General features: G+C 39.0%; 1 protein-coding gene across 2 annotated transcripts in view; it reads right to left on the bottom strand.

The window, feature by feature from the left end:
* Positions 1-18,159, bottom strand: part of galnt7 (UDP-N-acetyl-alpha-D-galactosamine: polypeptide N-acetylgalactosaminyltransferase 7) — a 160,241-nt gene that overhangs the window by 19,247 nt on the left and 122,835 nt on the right. The window contains exons 5-7 of one of the 2 annotated variants that reach the window (XM_043704437.1): positions 14,833-14,912; positions 9,188-9,370; positions 827-944 (exon numbers count right to left, since the gene is read on the bottom strand). In XM_043704437.1, coding sequence (XP_043560372.1) covers positions 827-944; positions 9,188-9,370; positions 14,833-14,912 — 381 coding nt within the window. Of the gene's footprint in view, positions 1-826; positions 945-8,836; positions 9,020-9,187; positions 9,371-14,832; positions 14,913-18,159 lie in introns of both variants that reach the window. The other variant, XM_043704430.1, reaches the window with a different exon arrangement.

Raw genomic sequence — 18,159 nt, 5'->3', positions numbered from 1 at the left:
GCTATCACATGGGGGGCATAATTTTAAGGAGAGTGGAGGAAGTTTCAGGGGAGATGTCACAGGTTGTTTTTTTTTTACACAAAGTGGTGAATGTGAGGAATTCACTACCAGCGGTGGTAGTGGATTCAGATACATTAGGGACATTTAAGCAACTCTTGGATAGGTACATGGATGATAGTAAATTGGAGGGTATGTAGATTAGTTTGAACTTACAGTAGGATAAAAAGCCAGCGCAACAGTGAGGGCCAAAGGCCTGTACTGCACTGTGCTGTTCTATGTTAAGTCCACACTGACTCTCCGGAGAGCATCCCTCTCAGACTTCTCCGCCAACCCTATCCAAGTAATTTTGCATTTCCTATGGCTAATCCAACTAATCTACACATCGCTGGACACTATGGGCAATGTAACACGGCCAATCCACCTAACCTGCACATCTTTGCACTAAGAAAGGAAACTGGAGCACCCGGAGGAAACCCACACAGACACACAGAAAATGCATAAACTCCACACAGACACGAGGCTGGAATTGAACCCATGTCCCTGGTGTTGTGAGGCAGCACTGCTAATCACTGAGCCACATACCACCATGGTTATGGGGAAATAGCAGAAAAGTGGAGCTGAGCATTATTAGATCAACTATGATCTCATTGTATGGTGAAGTAGACGCAATAGACCAAATGGACTACTTCTGCCCCGAAACCTCTAGTTTCATGGCCTTAAGACCTCTGACAATGATATTTCAGTGACAATAGTGCCCTATTATGAGTAATGAATTTATGAATTTAAGAATAATCTGTCACAACCTATTATATTTCTTGTCCATTACCTTATAAGATATCTCGAAGTTTTCACCTCCCCAGATTTGAAGGCCAGGGTCATACAGCCCAAGTTCAAAGAAGTAATCTCGTTCAATAGCGAACAAACCTCCAGCCATAGCTGGGGACCTGGCAAAGTCATTGTTGGATAAATAGACAGCAAATTAGAATTTCCAACAGTTGTAGTGATACTTCGGCATTTATTCTTTTCTGAAGTGCACATTTTTAAAATCAATCCCATGTAAAACCAATTTAAAGTTGCAATGCCGTTTTCCAAATAGAAATCTGTTAGTTTCAGGTCACTTTGCTAAATTATGATATAGCAAACTGCTGTACTACAGATGTTAATTGGTTTGAATCTTTGAAACCATTGTTAAATGTAAACAAATGCAACGAAAATAAGATGCATTTTTCACAGGGAGAATAAAATTTGTAAGAGTCCAAATAGACACACTTAGAAGATTTTAATTAATGCCTAAACAAAAAACTCAGAAAAAGGTAATGCAACTTAACGACACAAAACAAATAAATTGGAAATTGCTGGTAACTCAGAGTTTGTGGGGAAAACTGGCAAACTATTACTTCAAATGTAACCTTTGGAGTGTTTCTAGCATTTCCCATGCTTAACTCAGTCAGTACGAGAATTTTTAAATTCAGCTATCATTATCCAAGCTCTTTTACTGAGAATAAAAAACTATAACCCAAATGTCTAAATGTGAACAAGCAAAGTAATGTGAAAGTCTAATGCAGAATCTGTGATCCAGTTAACAGGAAGAATTATCCTTGCCTTTATCTTGCCCCTTGGCTCCTCAGATTAGCCCAACCAATCCAACCTCCATGAAAAATGTGTATCCTGTTAGATCTATAACTTATAAATATGGTGCAAACACATCCTACTGGTGCAAGAACAGGCAAGCCCATGCTTTGTTTTGGAATGGTTACTTTGATTTGACTGCAAATCTGGAGCAGTTTCATTTAAAGTTGACATTTTCCACATCTGTACTCCCAATTCTAATCATTCAAACTACATCCCCTTTACTTTCTATTCAAGAACACAGATGTATAATATGAAATTCAAAACTTGTTTGCTTCCTTCCCTGACACCCTCTAACTTGCAGTTGTGGTATCTTCAGACTTCTGTTATAGTCTAATCTGAACATAAGTTTGTGGTTTGCTTTCAATTACTCGAAATGTCATCTCTGATGCATGACTTTAATTCAGCATTTTCATTTGATCCAAATAAAGAATTAAGACAGCAGATGGAAGACGATTTTCTTTTCATTGTTATTCAATTTAAGGGGAGTGATGATCTAGGTAATTGTCATGAGCCAAGGGCAACTATTTTATGGTCTCTAGTGGCTATGTACCTGCAGAATTTGCTTCTTTTTTTGAAAGAGAGCAAGCAGCAGATTTATTACCACCAAGGGACTACACATTCTTTATCTCTGCAAATCACAATTAAAAACAAATTCTAATGTGTACCATACAAACACTTAAAAATTGATCAACTGGAAATATTCACATTAACATAAACATTGTGGTTTTCACTTGTGCTGAATGGGACAGGGACATTGACTGGAATTTTTACATTTGGAAGGGTGAAGAATTACCTGAACATTGTGTTTTAGGAGGCAGTCACACCCCTTAAATTAACTACCTTGAATTCGGTCAGTGATCAGGGACAGGGGATTGTGAATATGAGGAAGCAGGTAGAGAATTCAAGGAGGTAGTGCTGTAGGACCCTCAGCCCTTGAGCTAGTTTAACAGTTTTGGGATTCTTTCTTACTGGGACTAATGGGAGTTGTACGAAGGATGAGCAAACTGACCATAGCACCATGGTGCAGGGAGTCATTCAAGAGAGGGGAGAAAAGAGAAATGTAGTTGTAGTAATGAATAGTACAGTCAGAGGAACAGGCACTGTTCTGTGGGCAGGATTGAGAGTCTCAAAGGCAATGCTGCCTTCCTGGTGCCTGGGTTCAGGATGTCTTATTTGGACTACAGAGGAACTCAGTGCAAGAAGAGAAAAATCTAGTTGTTGTGGTCCATGCAGGCACCAATGATATAGGTAGAACAATGCAAGAGATTCTGAGCAAATATGAGCAGCTAGGGGCTAAATTACAAAGCATGCTGCTATCAGAGTCCTGATGAATTGGACAACTTGGGCTGTGGACTGGGCTTTGAAGTAAAAATAGTGATGTGTGGGGGTTGTGTTGGGCTCAGTTGCATGGAAAATTACAGAAAAACGGAAAGGATTGGGTGCAGATGAAGGAAGGCTTCGGAGAAGTTATTAATGTTTTCTTAACAAGTAACAGGAGAAAGAATAGGAAAAGGGTCATGAATCTAACTTCAGACACAACAGGTAAGGGGACAACTATGAGAAGGGAACAGGTCAATGCAGGACTAAGGGTGCTGTACTTAAATACACGTAGTATACAAAACAAGGTAAATAAGCTTGTAGTGCAGATTGGAATTGGTGGGTACAATGCTGCGTGTATCACAGAGACATGGCTGCAAGGAATCTGAGCTAGGAATTAATTATCTAGTGATATACGTACTATTGAAAAGATGGGCAGAGGATGTAGGGTTGCCTTGTTAGTAAGAAATTTGATTTTAGATAGTCAATATGGTTTCGTCAAGGGCAGGTCGTGTCTCACAAACCTCTGAGTTTTATTTGAGATGGGGATGAAGCATGTTGATGAGGGTAGGGCAGTTGACGTGGTATAAATGGACTTCAGTAAAGCCTTTGATAAGGTTCCACATGGCAGGCTGTTGTAGAAAATGCAGAGGCATGGAATTGAGAGCGATTTAGCAGTTTGGATTAGAAACTAACTTTCTGAAAGAAGACAGCGAGTGGTGGTTGATAGAAAATATTCAGCATGGAGTCCGGTAACTGGTGGTGTGCCACAAGGATCTGATTTGGAACAACTGCTGTTTGTTATTTTTATAAATGATTTAGATGCAGGCATAGGTGGATGGATTAGTAAATTTGCAGAAGACACTAAAGTTGGTGGAGCAGTGGACAGTTTGGAAGAATGTTGCAGGTTGCAGGGGGACTTGGATAAACCGCAGAATTGGGCTGAAAGGTGGCAAAATGGAGTTCAATGCAGCTAAATGTGAGGTGATTTGGGAAGAATAACAGGATGGCAGAGTACTTGGTCAATGGAAAGATTCTTAGTAGTGTGGACGTGCAGAGGGATCTTGGAGCCCATGTACATAGATCCCTGAAAGTTGCTACCCAGGTTGATAGTGCTGTTAAGAAGGCATACAGTGTGTTAGGTTTCATTTGTAGAGGGATTAAGTTCTGGAGCCGCAATATCGTGCTGTAACTATACAAAACGCTCGTGCGGCCACACTTGGGAATATTGTGTACAGTTCTGGTTTGCCCCATTACAGGAAGGATGTGGAAGCATTGGAAAAGGTGCAGAGGAGATTTACCAGGATGTTGCCTGGTCTGGAGGGAAGGTCTTATGAGGAAAGGCTGAGAGACTTGGGTCTGCTCTCATTGGAAAGAGGAAGGCGAAGAGGGGATTTGATAAGAGACATACAAGATGATCAGAGGATTAGATAGGGTAGACAGTGAAAGTCTTTTTCCTAGGATGATGATGTCAGCTTGTACGAGGGGGCATAACTACAAATTGAGGGGTGATAGGTTTAAGACAGATGTCAGAGGCAGGTTCTTTACTCAGAGTGGTAAGGGTGTGGAATGCCCTACCTGCCAATGTAGTCAACTCAGCCATATTAGGAAGATTTAAATAATCCTTGGAGAAACCACATAGATGATGATGGGATAGTGTAGAGGGAAGAGCCGAGAATAGTTCACAGGTCCTTGCAACATCGAGGGCCAAAGGGCCTGTTCTGCACTGTATTGTTCTATGTTCGAAATGAAATTAAATCAATAACAGGAAGTGATATAGAGCCGGAAGGCATAGAATCTGTCTGATACAATTGAGGAACTCTACCCGGATGGGAGTTATGTACAGGCCTCCTACAGAATTCAGAATGTGGGACAGAAAATAAATCAAAAGGTAGAAAAGGCTTATAAGAACGGTACTATTACAATAATCATAGTGGACTTTAATATGCAAGTAGATTGTCAAAATCAAGTTGGTAACAGATTCTATAGAAAATAAATTTGTGGAATTGTCTTAGATTTTGTTTGGAGCAATTTGTGGCAGAACCCACGAGGGAACAGGCAATTTTGGATTCGGTGATGTGAAGTGAGACAGCATTGATTAAGGAGCATAAAGTGAAAGAACCACAGGAGACAGTAACCATAATATGATAGAATTCACCCTGTAGTTTGAGAGAGAGAAAAGCTGGAATCAAACGTAACCGTTGAGGAAAGATAACTACAAAGCCATAGAGGAGGAGCTGGTCAGAGTTGACGAGAAAGGGAACCTAGCAGGGAAGATGGTGGAGCAACAATGGCAGGAGTTTCTGGGGGTAATTTGAGAGGCACAGCAGAAATTTATCCCAAGTGAAGTTACCAAGTATCACTGTGGATTATTTTCATTTCTGCATTTAAGATAGCGATAGATAGATTCTTGATTACTAAGGGGATCAAGGGTTACAGAGAAGTCAGGAATATAGGGTGAGACTTGATGGACAAATGGCCTAATTCTGCTCTTATATCTTATGATCTGAAAGATTTTGGCTCAGCTAAAGTATGGAAAGTAAAACACAATTTACAACATTTGTAAGGACAAATCTTTAATCAGGTAGCCCCTTCCATTAAAATATCAACTAGTGCTGGTAATTTTGATTTATAAACAACATGCTGTAACATAAATTTGCAAACTATAATTGCACAACTTTCTAATTAAGGTATTAAATATAACAGGCTATGTTCATGCAAAGCACATTTAAATGAAGGAAAAGGTCAGAGATTAAAAAAGGCTTGCAAAAGTATTTCTTGTTAAAGGAAGAATCATATTAGAAATGCACCTCAAAATACGGAAAAACATGGCAGCAGAACCCCATGCATAGTCACAGCTTTTCATTTGTTCATTTGGCAGAGCACCGTAATATGTTCAGGTAAGGTGGGTCCAAGACGAGCAGAACAAGGAAAGTAGAACCACAGAGTCAAACTAGGTTTTTTCAGGGAGAGGGAGGATAGAAGAGACTAGCGCAGTGAAAATCTAAGGGTATTAGACAGGCAGAATCAGATTAAAGCTCGCTGCACTCACACAATTATATATTTTTTAAAATCTACCATATTGTGCAGATAATAAGATGCATTACACAGATGTGGAACAACTACAATTAGAGCACTTTTTTCTGGCCTCGTTTAGTAGGTTTCTGCGCTTAGAAATTTCCAATGAAAACCGAAAGTCTGCTCTAAGCTTTTGGCTGTCAGTGTTCACATATATTGGTCTGGCCGCAGCATTGTCAATCAAATACTAGACCATTCCACTGGATACAAAGAAGAATCATTTGTGGGCTAATATAGTGCTATACAAGATCAATAACATATGTACTGTGCACTCAAAATAAACTTATTTTGCTGAAGATGTCAACAAATGCATATTACAATCAATCTTAAATTTCACAGTGAAATTTCAGCTGTTGAAATTTATTTTTTTGGAAATATTTTTACAAAATTTAGCTGCTATAATGGAAAGGCAGATATGAGTGATTTGCTTCACTCAACACAAAACAGCCTAAACAGCAACTGGATATTAAAGGATACTGTGACGCATATAACCATGAATACTTTAATCAAAAGTTTCTATTTTCAAACAGAAGCTAGTGATGCATCTTATTTGCTGTAAACAGGGCAAATCAAGCAGTATATCGCACATAACTTTTGTTGTTTAAAGATCAACCAATATTTAATGCTGAACACATTGACAAAAATGCCATTTCCACATGTTGACTCACAACTTAGCCCTGCAGCAAACTGTATCTGATAATATACTATAACCAAGAGAAACTGCAAAAAGGCAAATTCACAAAAATAGGGCTAACATAAATTCTTGGATACATGAAATTGCAATAAAAATGCGTGTCAAAATTAAGGTAACCGAATATAGCAAGTCTCAAGAATTAAATTGGTCTCTTTGTGCCTTAGTGTTTCCCCAGAGATATTAGTCCACCTTGCCACCTGAGAATATATATGTGCCACAACCTCCCTTGTAAAATTAATCCCAAAATTGTCAACTCTTAAAAGTAATGCTTCCTTGTAACCTGTACAAATTCTCCCTTTTGTTTCTTTGTTCTGTTAAACTCTTAATCCTTGTCTCCTCAATCCTTGTCTCACCAACAAAACAAATCAAATGCACCCTCAAATATTTTATTCTGCAGTCTCTGGATGTTTGCTACATGTTTTTAGTCTGATTTCATCTGTTCTTGTGTATGTTCAAGAGTTGTATGCTAAATAGATTGAAGAATTGGCCAGATTGGGCAAACTGTGCTGCTCTCCAGAGTTTCATTCAAGAGGTGACCTTATTGAACTCTATACTTAAAAGGGGATAGACAGGTAGATGCAGTTGACAAGTTATATCGCCTGGTGGGGAAAGTCTAAAACCAAAGGGCACAATTTACAAATAAGAGGAATGCCACTTCAGACAGAGATGAAAAAAAATGATTTTACTCGTCAAGTTGTGAACTATAACTTTATTGGTATTTTCTACCACAGAATGAGGAAGTTCAGTCTCTTGAGAATGTTTAAGGTAGAAATTAAAATATTTCTGATTACTGGCAGTGGACAGGATTATAAAGATGTGGTAAGTAAAAGGCATTCAAGTGTTTAATCAGCCATGTTGCATGGCCAGGCAGGTTCCATGGGCTGAATGGCCTACTTCTGTTCCTATGTTTCTGTACAATACTCAAGATCCAAAATGAAAAAATGATTGTACAGTGACCGAATATTCTCCTTCAATCCATGACTCTACCCATTTGAAAATAGATATCCTTCCTATTAGGGCTAATATTGCATCCATCAATTTTCTTTGATGATTTACTAACACATTTTAATTATTCTCAAGAACAGTATTTTGATGGTGTCAAATGTGAAATTATATTGCAAGATTTCTGAAAAACTATGGTTCTTTCATGGTGAATTATCAATCTTGAATTTGCTCTAGTTTAATGTTTTTAATCCAAGGGACCAGGTCTGAGTGTGGGAATTGATTTCTTCTCACTCATTCAGGAAGGGGTTAAAGCTGTATTCCCTGCTCAGGTGCATTATGAAATTTTAGACTACTGTAATTCACACCTATTTTTCACCCGAGTTCTTCTTGGGTTTTAGCAATGGAGAAATAATAGAAGTCTTTTGTTTACTTACCTAAACTTACTCACCCATATGCACATGTAATAAAAGGAGTGGCTTAAAGCTATACCAGATGCCAGGATCTGGCAAGTGTGTTAAAAAATAACCCTGGCAACGAGATGATATGGTAAAGTTCATACGGACAAAGGAAACAGTTTTCAATAGCAAATGCAAATTTCTCAGCTTTCCCCTAATGAAATGCATCTTTTTACAAGGTATTCATCTTTGCAATTTTGACAGAATTGTTCAATTCACTTGATACATTCCATGCTACATTATTTCCTTCCCAATTGTGCTGCTGGGAAAAATTAAAATGATTGGAGCCAACTGTGTGGGATTAGGACACTCCCTCTGCAATGAACGCCAGCTCAGTGTACAAGTATGAGCTGTATTTTGGCAATTGCATAGTGTTAAACTGGACATTCTGGTTTTTAGTATTACAGGCACCATCTTCACATAGAAACTGACAAGAAATATTGGTTGATCCTTACTTGGTACTCACCACAAACTCTTAAAGCATTTAAGTCATGAAGTAAAAAAATAAGTTTCTTGTGTTTAAAGATTGAAAAAAATTGACAATTTATGTGAGTGCAGTCTTTTCAGTTCATTCTGAATATTATTTTTCAGGTAAAGGAGAAAAGAAATACCTGACATAAAAATAGGGACAGAAACAGAAATGGACATTAGCTGGATACAGAATTAGTGCGCAGAATTTTTATATTTGGTAGTTATTAAATGTTCTAATGATTACCAATATGGTTCAGTTCTATGTTTTCTCCTTTCCTTCTCCCGCTTGGACAGAGGGACACGCTTCCACAGCATGCTCCAATCCCATGCTCCTCTAGCAAAACCATCTTCATCACCGCCCCCTTGTGGTGATATCTCGTAAGTATTTCCATTTATGGCATCTATGAGTGGGACAGTACATGTGGTTCTGCAGCAATATCGTTGGTGGAGGCAGAAAGGGTAGGTGCAAGGATCCATGCGTCAATATTTTAGAGGAATTAGGGTCAAGGATGCAGCAGGATATATGGGAAAAATAGAAAAATTATAGGACTTAGAAATATATTGTCAAACAATAAATAAATTCAACTGTGATTACCGATAAGGCTCAGTTTTATGCATTCTTCTGGCCTTTTCACGACTGTTTAATGGTACACGCTTCCACAGCAAGCTCCAATCCCAGGCCCCTCTGGCAAAACCATCCTCATCCCCACCTTGCTGTGGTTCAATGGTAAAGTCATTACCATCTATATAATCTATAAGGGGAACTGTGCATGTAGTTCTGAAACAAACATTTAAGAACACAATAGATACCAAAAATACAAGATTACCATCTGAACCTTCACATTTAACAATTAGGTCAAAGTGCAGCAAAGCCTGAGCAAAATAAACTACAGGTGGCATTTAAAAATAACTTGAAAAAAACAGTAATTTTACTATTAAATTATTCTGTTGGTATTTGACATCTGGTGCCTGAAATAGTAACCTTAAATTGCTTTTTGTCTATAAGCAATTCATATCATTTAGCCAGACATTTTTTAACGTGATAATATCTAAGTGTGGCAACATTACTGATAATCCAAAAGGGTCGATTCTAGCACCTCAGCTGAGATTGGCCAACCCAGTAAACACCTGAAAGAACTGGAGCCCTTCAAATCGACAAAGCTTGATGGTGCATTTACTGCTTGAGCTATTAGTGACCTGACACACCCCATTGCCTTTATGCATATGACATGCTTTGATCTTCTGGTCAGGTTTTGATCTGGTTGTAAATAAATCATAAAGATATTTTGATAGTAATTTATTATTTACATTGCACCTTATAGAATGAAATGTTTCATATATAAAAAGGGTACATACACAAAAATAAATCCATCTATAACCCTTTCAAAATAGTATATAAAGTAATACTTAGAAAATAAAGATTCATTCAAATGTTTCAAATTTGCTGAGAGGCAGATTTTAATTAACACAAAGGGCAAATTAGTACACAACTTGGAATCTTGTATATGATAACTGAGGAATGCACTGAAGTTCCGCACTATGTAAATTCATTTCTTAAGTTACCTTAACAAGGAATATAGTTGACTAAAATTAACACTGCATCATCCATGTAATTCAGAACTATTGCAAGAAAATATCTTAAAAAATAACAGAAGTGTGCAGTGAAAATAGGAAATTTAGACTTTTGCTGACTGGAAACCAACATTTTTGTTTCAGCACAGTGGTAAAAGTGCCACAATAATTTCACAGCAGGTATTGAAAAATAAAACACTAAGAGAGAGTTGCTTTTATCTCAATCTGTGGCGAGCTTAGAGTCTTTATGGTCTACAGTGTGGATGTATAATAATGGAAAAGGAGGGAGGTCAAATCTATTACTGCTTTTCCTTGGGAGAAGTTCACTGGAAAACCAAACTGAATTTCGTCAACAAGAAGAATACTAAGTGGGGATTTAGTGTAATGCAAAAAGCAGAAAAACTCTAGCACTGGAATTTTAGAGGAAGCCTTCAGTAAAAAGATGCCAGAGCTTTGCAGGATTTTGATAATTATAAATAGGTAGGTTACTTTTGTCATGATAGAAATTTAAACTTAGCTTTTTCTTGACCCCTCTATTCAAAATAGGCAAAGTTTAAGTGAATAACTTCAACACAATGCAGTGTTTTCTAGTTGTGTTGCAGCACCAACCCTTACAGAGTAGGAAAGCAGACCAAATGTGCTGCTTTTTTGTATGACTACGACACAGACTACAAACTTACATTTGGGAAGGGAAAATAATTCATCTAGCTTTAAACAGTGAGATACAATTAGTTTGAGCAGCAGGCTCAGGAAAATATATCTAGGGCTCTGGGTTTCTCCTTTTTCCAATCTCTTATCCAAGTATCCCTACATTAAACATTCTCCTCACAGCTTTTGGATGCCCATAACTAAGAACCATTGTCACAGTGGGGTCGAACTGTTCAATACAGGCAAAATTTCTTGACTTTTATACTCTGCATCTGTGTACTCCACTTACTGTCTCATGTGCTCTCACTCTCAGAGGGGAAACCACTCTGGTTAGGGACCAACAGGTCAGAAGGGGAAAGTGTTTCAAAAAAGGTTCTAACCATGTCTGAAGAAGAGTGAAGAAAGCAGGATCCTATGACGCCCAAAATGAACATAGCATGAGTCAGTAAGAAAGGAGCACCCAAGGCATATGGTTGTCTCACACTTGGTCACTAAATACAGTTGTTCAGAGATGCTGAAGTCATGGTTGACTAATATTCAATCACAGTAGTCGATACATTAGACTGGCTGCTTAGGATTCAGACCATCCAGATTGACAGGCTAATTGACGGGCTAATCAGCTTGGGCCCCTCTCAGGGTGATTAGCACCACATGCACTACTAACCCTAGTGGGCACACTAGTGGGCGGCACGGTGGCACAGTGGTTAGCACTGCTGCCTCACAGCGCCAGAGACCTGGGTTCAATTCCCGACTCAGGCGACTGACTGTGTGGAGTTTGCACATTCTCCCAGTGTCTGCGTGGGTTTCCTCCGGGTGCTCCGGTTTCCTCCCACACTCCAAAGATGCGCAGGTCAGGTGAATTGGCCATGCTAAATTGCCTGTAGTGTTAGGTAAAGGGGTAAATGTAGGGTAATAGGTGGGTTGCGCTTCGGCGGGTCGGTGTGGACTTGTTGGGCCGAAGGGCCTGTTTCCACACTGTAAATAATCTAATCTAAAAAAAAATAATCTAATCTAACCCACTTTAAAGCCTTCTTGAACAATGGTCTGAAAGTTGAGAGTGCATTTCTGACTTGAGTTTTCATGAAGAGCTGAGCAGCAAGTTACTTTTAAAGTATACCAAGGGATCCTGAAATGTTTTTAAAAATATCAAATGTTGGCAACTATGACAATTTAATCAAAACAGAGGTCACAAGAGGAATGGTCTATCCAGGTTTTGTTGACACAAGGCCAAGACAACAATTCCTGTGTGGGGAACTAATCTTTTGACACAGGACTATTTTCGATATCCATTATTACTGGAATTAAACCCAATTCTATCTGCCCATTCAGGTTAATGTTAAGTCATCTCAACACATTATTCAAAAAGGGTAGAATTTCTATTGGTGACATTTCTCCTGCTGATTTTTAGCTGGTAGTTGGCAGCCGTATTTACTAAATGTACTCCAATTCGCAGAATCACTGAAATGTTACAGCAAAGGAGCAGGCATTTGTCCCATGACGCTTGCACCAGCTCATTAATTTGACAAGAGGTAATGGCGCTCATCTCCTGTTTTCCCCATATTAACCATATGAAAGCTTTGAGATGTTAAAGACATGACAAAACACTCCACAAGTGTGAACATACGAAGGATTGTTTTTTCAAAATTGGGACAGACTAGAGTCCATAGGAGGAATTTTTATTCTGTATGCCAAAAAAACCCACCTAGACTACATGTACATGCAATACAAACGGAGCTTTTCTGCATACAGACCAGCTGCTGCATTGGATAAGGACAAATTTTAAAGGCACTTCCACCATCACGATACATCTATGATGCTTTATAACATCTATAACAAATGAATGAATACCTGGAACAAGATTAGCTCACCGCCACCCCCAATCTCCCACCACATCGCAACTCCCAGCCAGCCAGAGTTCCAAGGAAGGACATTGAAAACAGGGCAGAGATATTCCAAAGCACTGGGCGAAGGACAACAGCACTGATGTTACCGACTGGAAGAAGCCAGCTATCGATTCTTCATAACTGACTCTGCTCAAAGGACAGTACAGCCACAGGAACAGGCCCTCCGGCCTACCCAGCCTGCACTGCTACATGGCCATTCCACGCTAACCAGGGACAATTTAGCACAGCCAATCCACCCTAGATGTTGCCAGGGTTGGAAGATTTGAGCTAATAGAGAGGCTGAACAGGCTGGGGCTGTTTTCCTTGGGGTGGAGGTTGAGGGGTGACCTTAGAGGTTTACAAAATCATGAGGGGCATGGATAGGATAAATAGACAAAGTCTTTTCCCTGGGGTTGGGGAGTCCAGAACTAGAGGGCATAGGTTTAGGGTGAGAGGGGAAAGAAATACGAGAGATGTAAGGGACAACGTTTTCACACATAGGGAGGTACGTATATGGAATGAGCTGCCAGAGGAAGTGGGGGAGGCTGGTACAATTGCAACATTTAAGAGGCACTTGGATGGGTATATGAATAGGAAGGGTTTGGAGGGATATGGGCGGGGTGCTGGCAGGTGGGACTAGATTGAGTTGGGATATCTGGTTCGGCATGGATGGGTTGGGTCGAAGGGTATGTTTCCATGCTGTACATCGCTATTATTGATTAAAATGCATGTAGTGTGATGATTTTGTGTAAATGGAAATATATTTTGAAACATCTTTATTCTTATGATACTGGCACTGCTAGCAAGGCCAGTATTTATTGGCCACCATTAAGTGTCCTTGTGAAGATGGTGGTGAGCTGCCTTCATAAGCACAGCAGCAAGATCAGTATTTATTATCCTTGTCAGCAGTAGTGACCTATTAGTCTTCCAGCTTAGAGAAAGTGAGGACTGCAGAATCAAAACGTCTGGTGCTGGAAAGGCACAGCCATTAAGGCAGCAGCTAAGGAGCAGGAAGTTGACATTTTGAGCATAAAGTCTTCATCAGGAATTCCAGCTTCCAGCTTGTTCATTCTTCCTGATGTGGCCTCCACCTATGCCCCATTAGGACCAATGTGGCTGCAGATTTGAACCCATTCAGCATATTTTAGGTTTTAATGCTCAGATTTTCTGGACTACATTATCACTGGATCCTACGTTCCTCTATTAATATTATTTATTACTCCAGGACTGTTCTGGATATGAAGCCAATCACGGACTGGTTTTCACAGTTACCCACCACCTTCTTAAACCTAACTCCTCATTCTTCTATCCTTATCTTCAATGACACACTGTAATGCATTATCTTACGTAAATAACATGCAGTAGCCATGTTGCTTACGTCAGGGCTCTCAGTTACAGTAATATAATAAAGTACAAGTTAATTCTTCTTGTAATGTGGTGTTTGTTAAGGGAAGAATGCTGGCCAGCACACTGGGAGGGCTCCTTATTTTTCTTCCACTAGTCTCCTGGGATCTTTAAAGTTCATCTGAACAATTTACTGCTTTTTAATTTTCATATTGTTGGCCATCTCCCCTATCATCTAATATACAATTTAATATCTCTAATGCTGTTTCATAAAATATCTTTACACTTTTACTGTATAGGGCTCCTAGTGTCAGGGCTGATTTATGATTCATTAACATGAAGTATATTTGCTCACAGTTTTCATTGATTTAATCGTAGCGAGGCATGAACACCACAAATGAATTCTCAAGAGTAATACAAAATCCTATTTGGATCCTTGGGACTTACATTGCTAACCACCTTGTCCAGAGAGGACACATGTTGCAAATATATGATCCCTGGCTATGTAACAGAATTAAACATTTGTCACTATCTCAATGATCACAAGGATTAGTTGAGGTGAAACTCACATACCTGATCAAGAATAAGTAAAATATGCACTCAAGTACTTTTGTGATGCTTTGGAGTTGAGACAGGGCAAGAGATGAGAAGATCCTGTTATGACCCCATTTGAATAAATACATAACTTTATTTGAATAAATAAATAAAGTTAATTAAGGCATGATAAAAGTGATTTCATGATCATTTACAGCCCCCTTCCTGAACGGAGTTGAAATAGAACAGCTTGCCTTACCTGTTTGCAGCAATGGGAGCTACCAGTGGCGCATACCAGTTTGGTCCAACTTCACAGTGAGCATCAAGATATATCAGTACCTAATAAAGCAAAGAACAAATATCTCATTGAATCAATACCACAACTAAGCATTGATTAGAACATACTGAGTATTACTTAATATTAAGTAGAGATAAGTGTCCAGAGGTAAACACATGAGAAAATAAAGAAAATGAAGAATGACCAAAGGCTATTCAGGCCCATGTTTTGTTTTAAAAAAAGGTAATCATAAGGATTGTCTGTATGTCACTTTTGAATACAAGCATATTTATTTTGAGTTCCCATAAGAAGCAAAAATATGAAATAGCAATGACAAAAGACTGACATACAAACTTCTAGGAGTTCAATTTCTTGGCGGTCATGGTGGGACACATATGCAAACAAATTGTGAAGTGAAAATTTGAAGACAAAGTAGTTGCAGATCTGTCGAAAATGCATATAAATACCATATTGAAATACTTTACTCAGCCCTACCAGTTCTTATCACTGCTTATTTTCCATTTTTAAAAAAATTGCAATTTTCCAATGCTCCTTCCATAGTCCTTCAGTTACTTTTCCTTCATATACATTTACAGACCAATTTGGAATTCGGGAATATTAATGCTATAGAAACAAGCCATTTGATTGAACAGATCCAAGCTGATGCAAACTCTTTCCTCCTTCTTAATTTAATGCCACTTCCAAATCACTCACTCCTGTTCTGTGGCTTCCTTGTAAACAGGAAGGGATACTTGTTTAAAAAAAAATTACTATGGATTACAAAATAGGAAGAGATATTGCTTTAAATCAAAGAAATGGGAAAAAGAGGCAGGTATCCAGTCACTAAGTCATCCTTCATTCACATGTGGCAAGTACTTGACACTGATCCAGCTTCCTCAGAGTCAGCTCTAAGGGTGAACAGAACCTCAACACTGCTGTTCATATCTGTCAGCCAAGGCTCCTTGATCTGACCAGATTAAAAGCCCTAATCAGGGAGCTCATATTCTATGAGGTCCAGTTGGCTAACATCATTACAATCACTACATCCCTCCCAGTGGTCGAGGACATAGGTTGGTTTTTTTTTGCAGCTCTTCCTGTGAAATTTTCCCACGAGGTCAGTTTCCTCAAACTCTGCTTTTGTATCGGATGGCGAGTAACGCACAGTAGCTTAAGAAGTTCATTTTCCTCTTCAGGAAAGGCATCAAGGTGACCACTGTGTCCATCTTAGACTCCGAGGTATCTTCAATACTTGATGGACAGGGAGAACCCGTGGGTTCAGGAATAAATGGAAAGGCAGTCAAGGAATTGGACATGTTTTGCTCCTGCACTGTTTGCAACTTTCATACGATCCACGTCCTTGTCCAAGACCGTCATACCTACTGAAACCTTACATTTCTCTGGACCTGACCTTGCATTAACATCTTACCCAGGATACTGACACGAGACTTTGTCCCCTGAAATAAACTGTCTCTCTTGCTTAATGCAGTTTTGTGTCTGGCATTTGTGTTTGTGTCCAGCATTAGTGTTCCTGATGCCTTTTCATCCCTCATCCACTTAGGCAGTGAATCTGCCGCTATAAGTTAAAAATTAATAAGGAAGAAGTCTTAAATAGATTGCTGGCATTTAGAATCAACAAGACATCAAAACCAGAGGAGATGTATCCAAAGACTTTGAAGGAAGTGAGAGTAGAAATTATGGAGGCACTTGTCATAATCTTTCAATCTTCCTGGGACTCAATGGAGGTGCCAGAAAACTGGACATTTGCAAACATTACAGCCTAATTCAAGAAAGGCTGTAAGGATCATCCCAGCAATTATGCACAAGTTAACCAGTGGTGGGAAAATTTTGAGCAAAATTATTCAGTATAGAAATAGTCACATGGAAAATGTTGGGTTGATTAGGAAGAGTCAATGTGGATTTTTAACTAACTTGAAGTTTTCTGAAGAGGCAACAAAAATAAAACTCAGTGAGGTACTCAATGAGGGTAATACTGTTGGATGCGGTAGACATGAATTTTCCGAAAGTCATACAAATTTGTGAGAAAAGTTATCAGTCATGGCATAAAATGCACAGGAGCAACTTGGATACAAAATTGGCATACAGATAGCATGAGGCAATGAGCTGGTGGTATTATCATTGGACTGTTAATCCAGAGACCCAGGTAATAATCTGGGGACTCAGGTTTGAATCCCACAACAACAACAAATGGAGGAATTTGAATTCAATAAATATCTGGAAGTCAGAGTCTAATAATGACCATGAATCCATTGTCGATTTTCAGAAAAAACGCATCTGGTTTACTAACGTCCCCTTTAGGGAAGGAAACTGCCATCCTTACCTGGTCTGGCTGATATGTAACTCCAGACTCATAGAAATGTGATTGACTCTTAACTGCCCTCTGGGAAATTAGGGATAGGAAACAAATACTGGCCTAGCCAGTAATGCCCACATTCAGTGACTTAATTTAAATAAAAGGAAACACAAGAGTAATAGTCAATTAATATTTTTCAGGTTGGAGGAAGATTTGCAGTGGACTTCCCGAAGGTACTGGGACTCTTGCTTTTCCTGATCTAGATTTTGGTGTGCAAGGAACAATTTCCAAATTTGATGATAATAATCTTGAAAGAATTGTAAACTGTAAGGAGGATAATGTGGAACTCCAAAAGGACATGGACAGTGGGCGGATATGTGGCAGATGAAGTTCAATACAGAGAATTGCGAATTGATCCAGTTTTTTCTGAAAAATATTGAAAGACAATGTAAAATAAGAGGTATTATGCTATAGGGGCAGCAGGACCTGTTGTATACATGTACAGATGTGGAGACAGCAGTAAATCAAATATTCAATGTCTTTAGCTTTATTAATAGGGGCACAGATTACAAGAGCAAGGAGGTTAGATCTCAGTTGGAGTATTGTGTAGTTGTGTGAACCACATTATAGGCAAGACATGAATGCATTAGAATAATTGTAGAAATGATTTACAAGAATGGTTCCTCGAACGAGAAACTTCAAATGCAAGGGTAGATTGAAGACATTGGGCTTGTTCTCCTTGGACAGAAAAAGCCTGAAGCACTATTTGATAAAAGCTTTCAAAGTCTTGAATGGGCTGAATACAGAGGATAGGGAGAAGTTGTTCCCATTCATGAAAGAAAACAGAAAGTGGGCGTAGGTTTGAAGAGATGTGTGAATGAAGCAGGGATGACGAGGAAATAAAACTCACAGAGTGAGTAGTTAGGGTGTGGAATGTACTGCCTGGAAATGTAATGCAGCCAGGGCCGAGAAGTGGTATATGAAGTTTAATTTTATAT

This window comes from Chiloscyllium plagiosum, chromosome 2 (assembly GCF_004010195.1).
Source record: "Chiloscyllium plagiosum isolate BGI_BamShark_2017 chromosome 2, ASM401019v2, whole genome shotgun sequence".
NCBI lineage: Eukaryota > Metazoa > Chordata > Chondrichthyes > Orectolobiformes > Hemiscylliidae > Chiloscyllium > Chiloscyllium plagiosum.
Note: the sequence above shows the minus strand (reverse complement) of the source record. Positions and strands in the feature narration are given on the sequence as shown.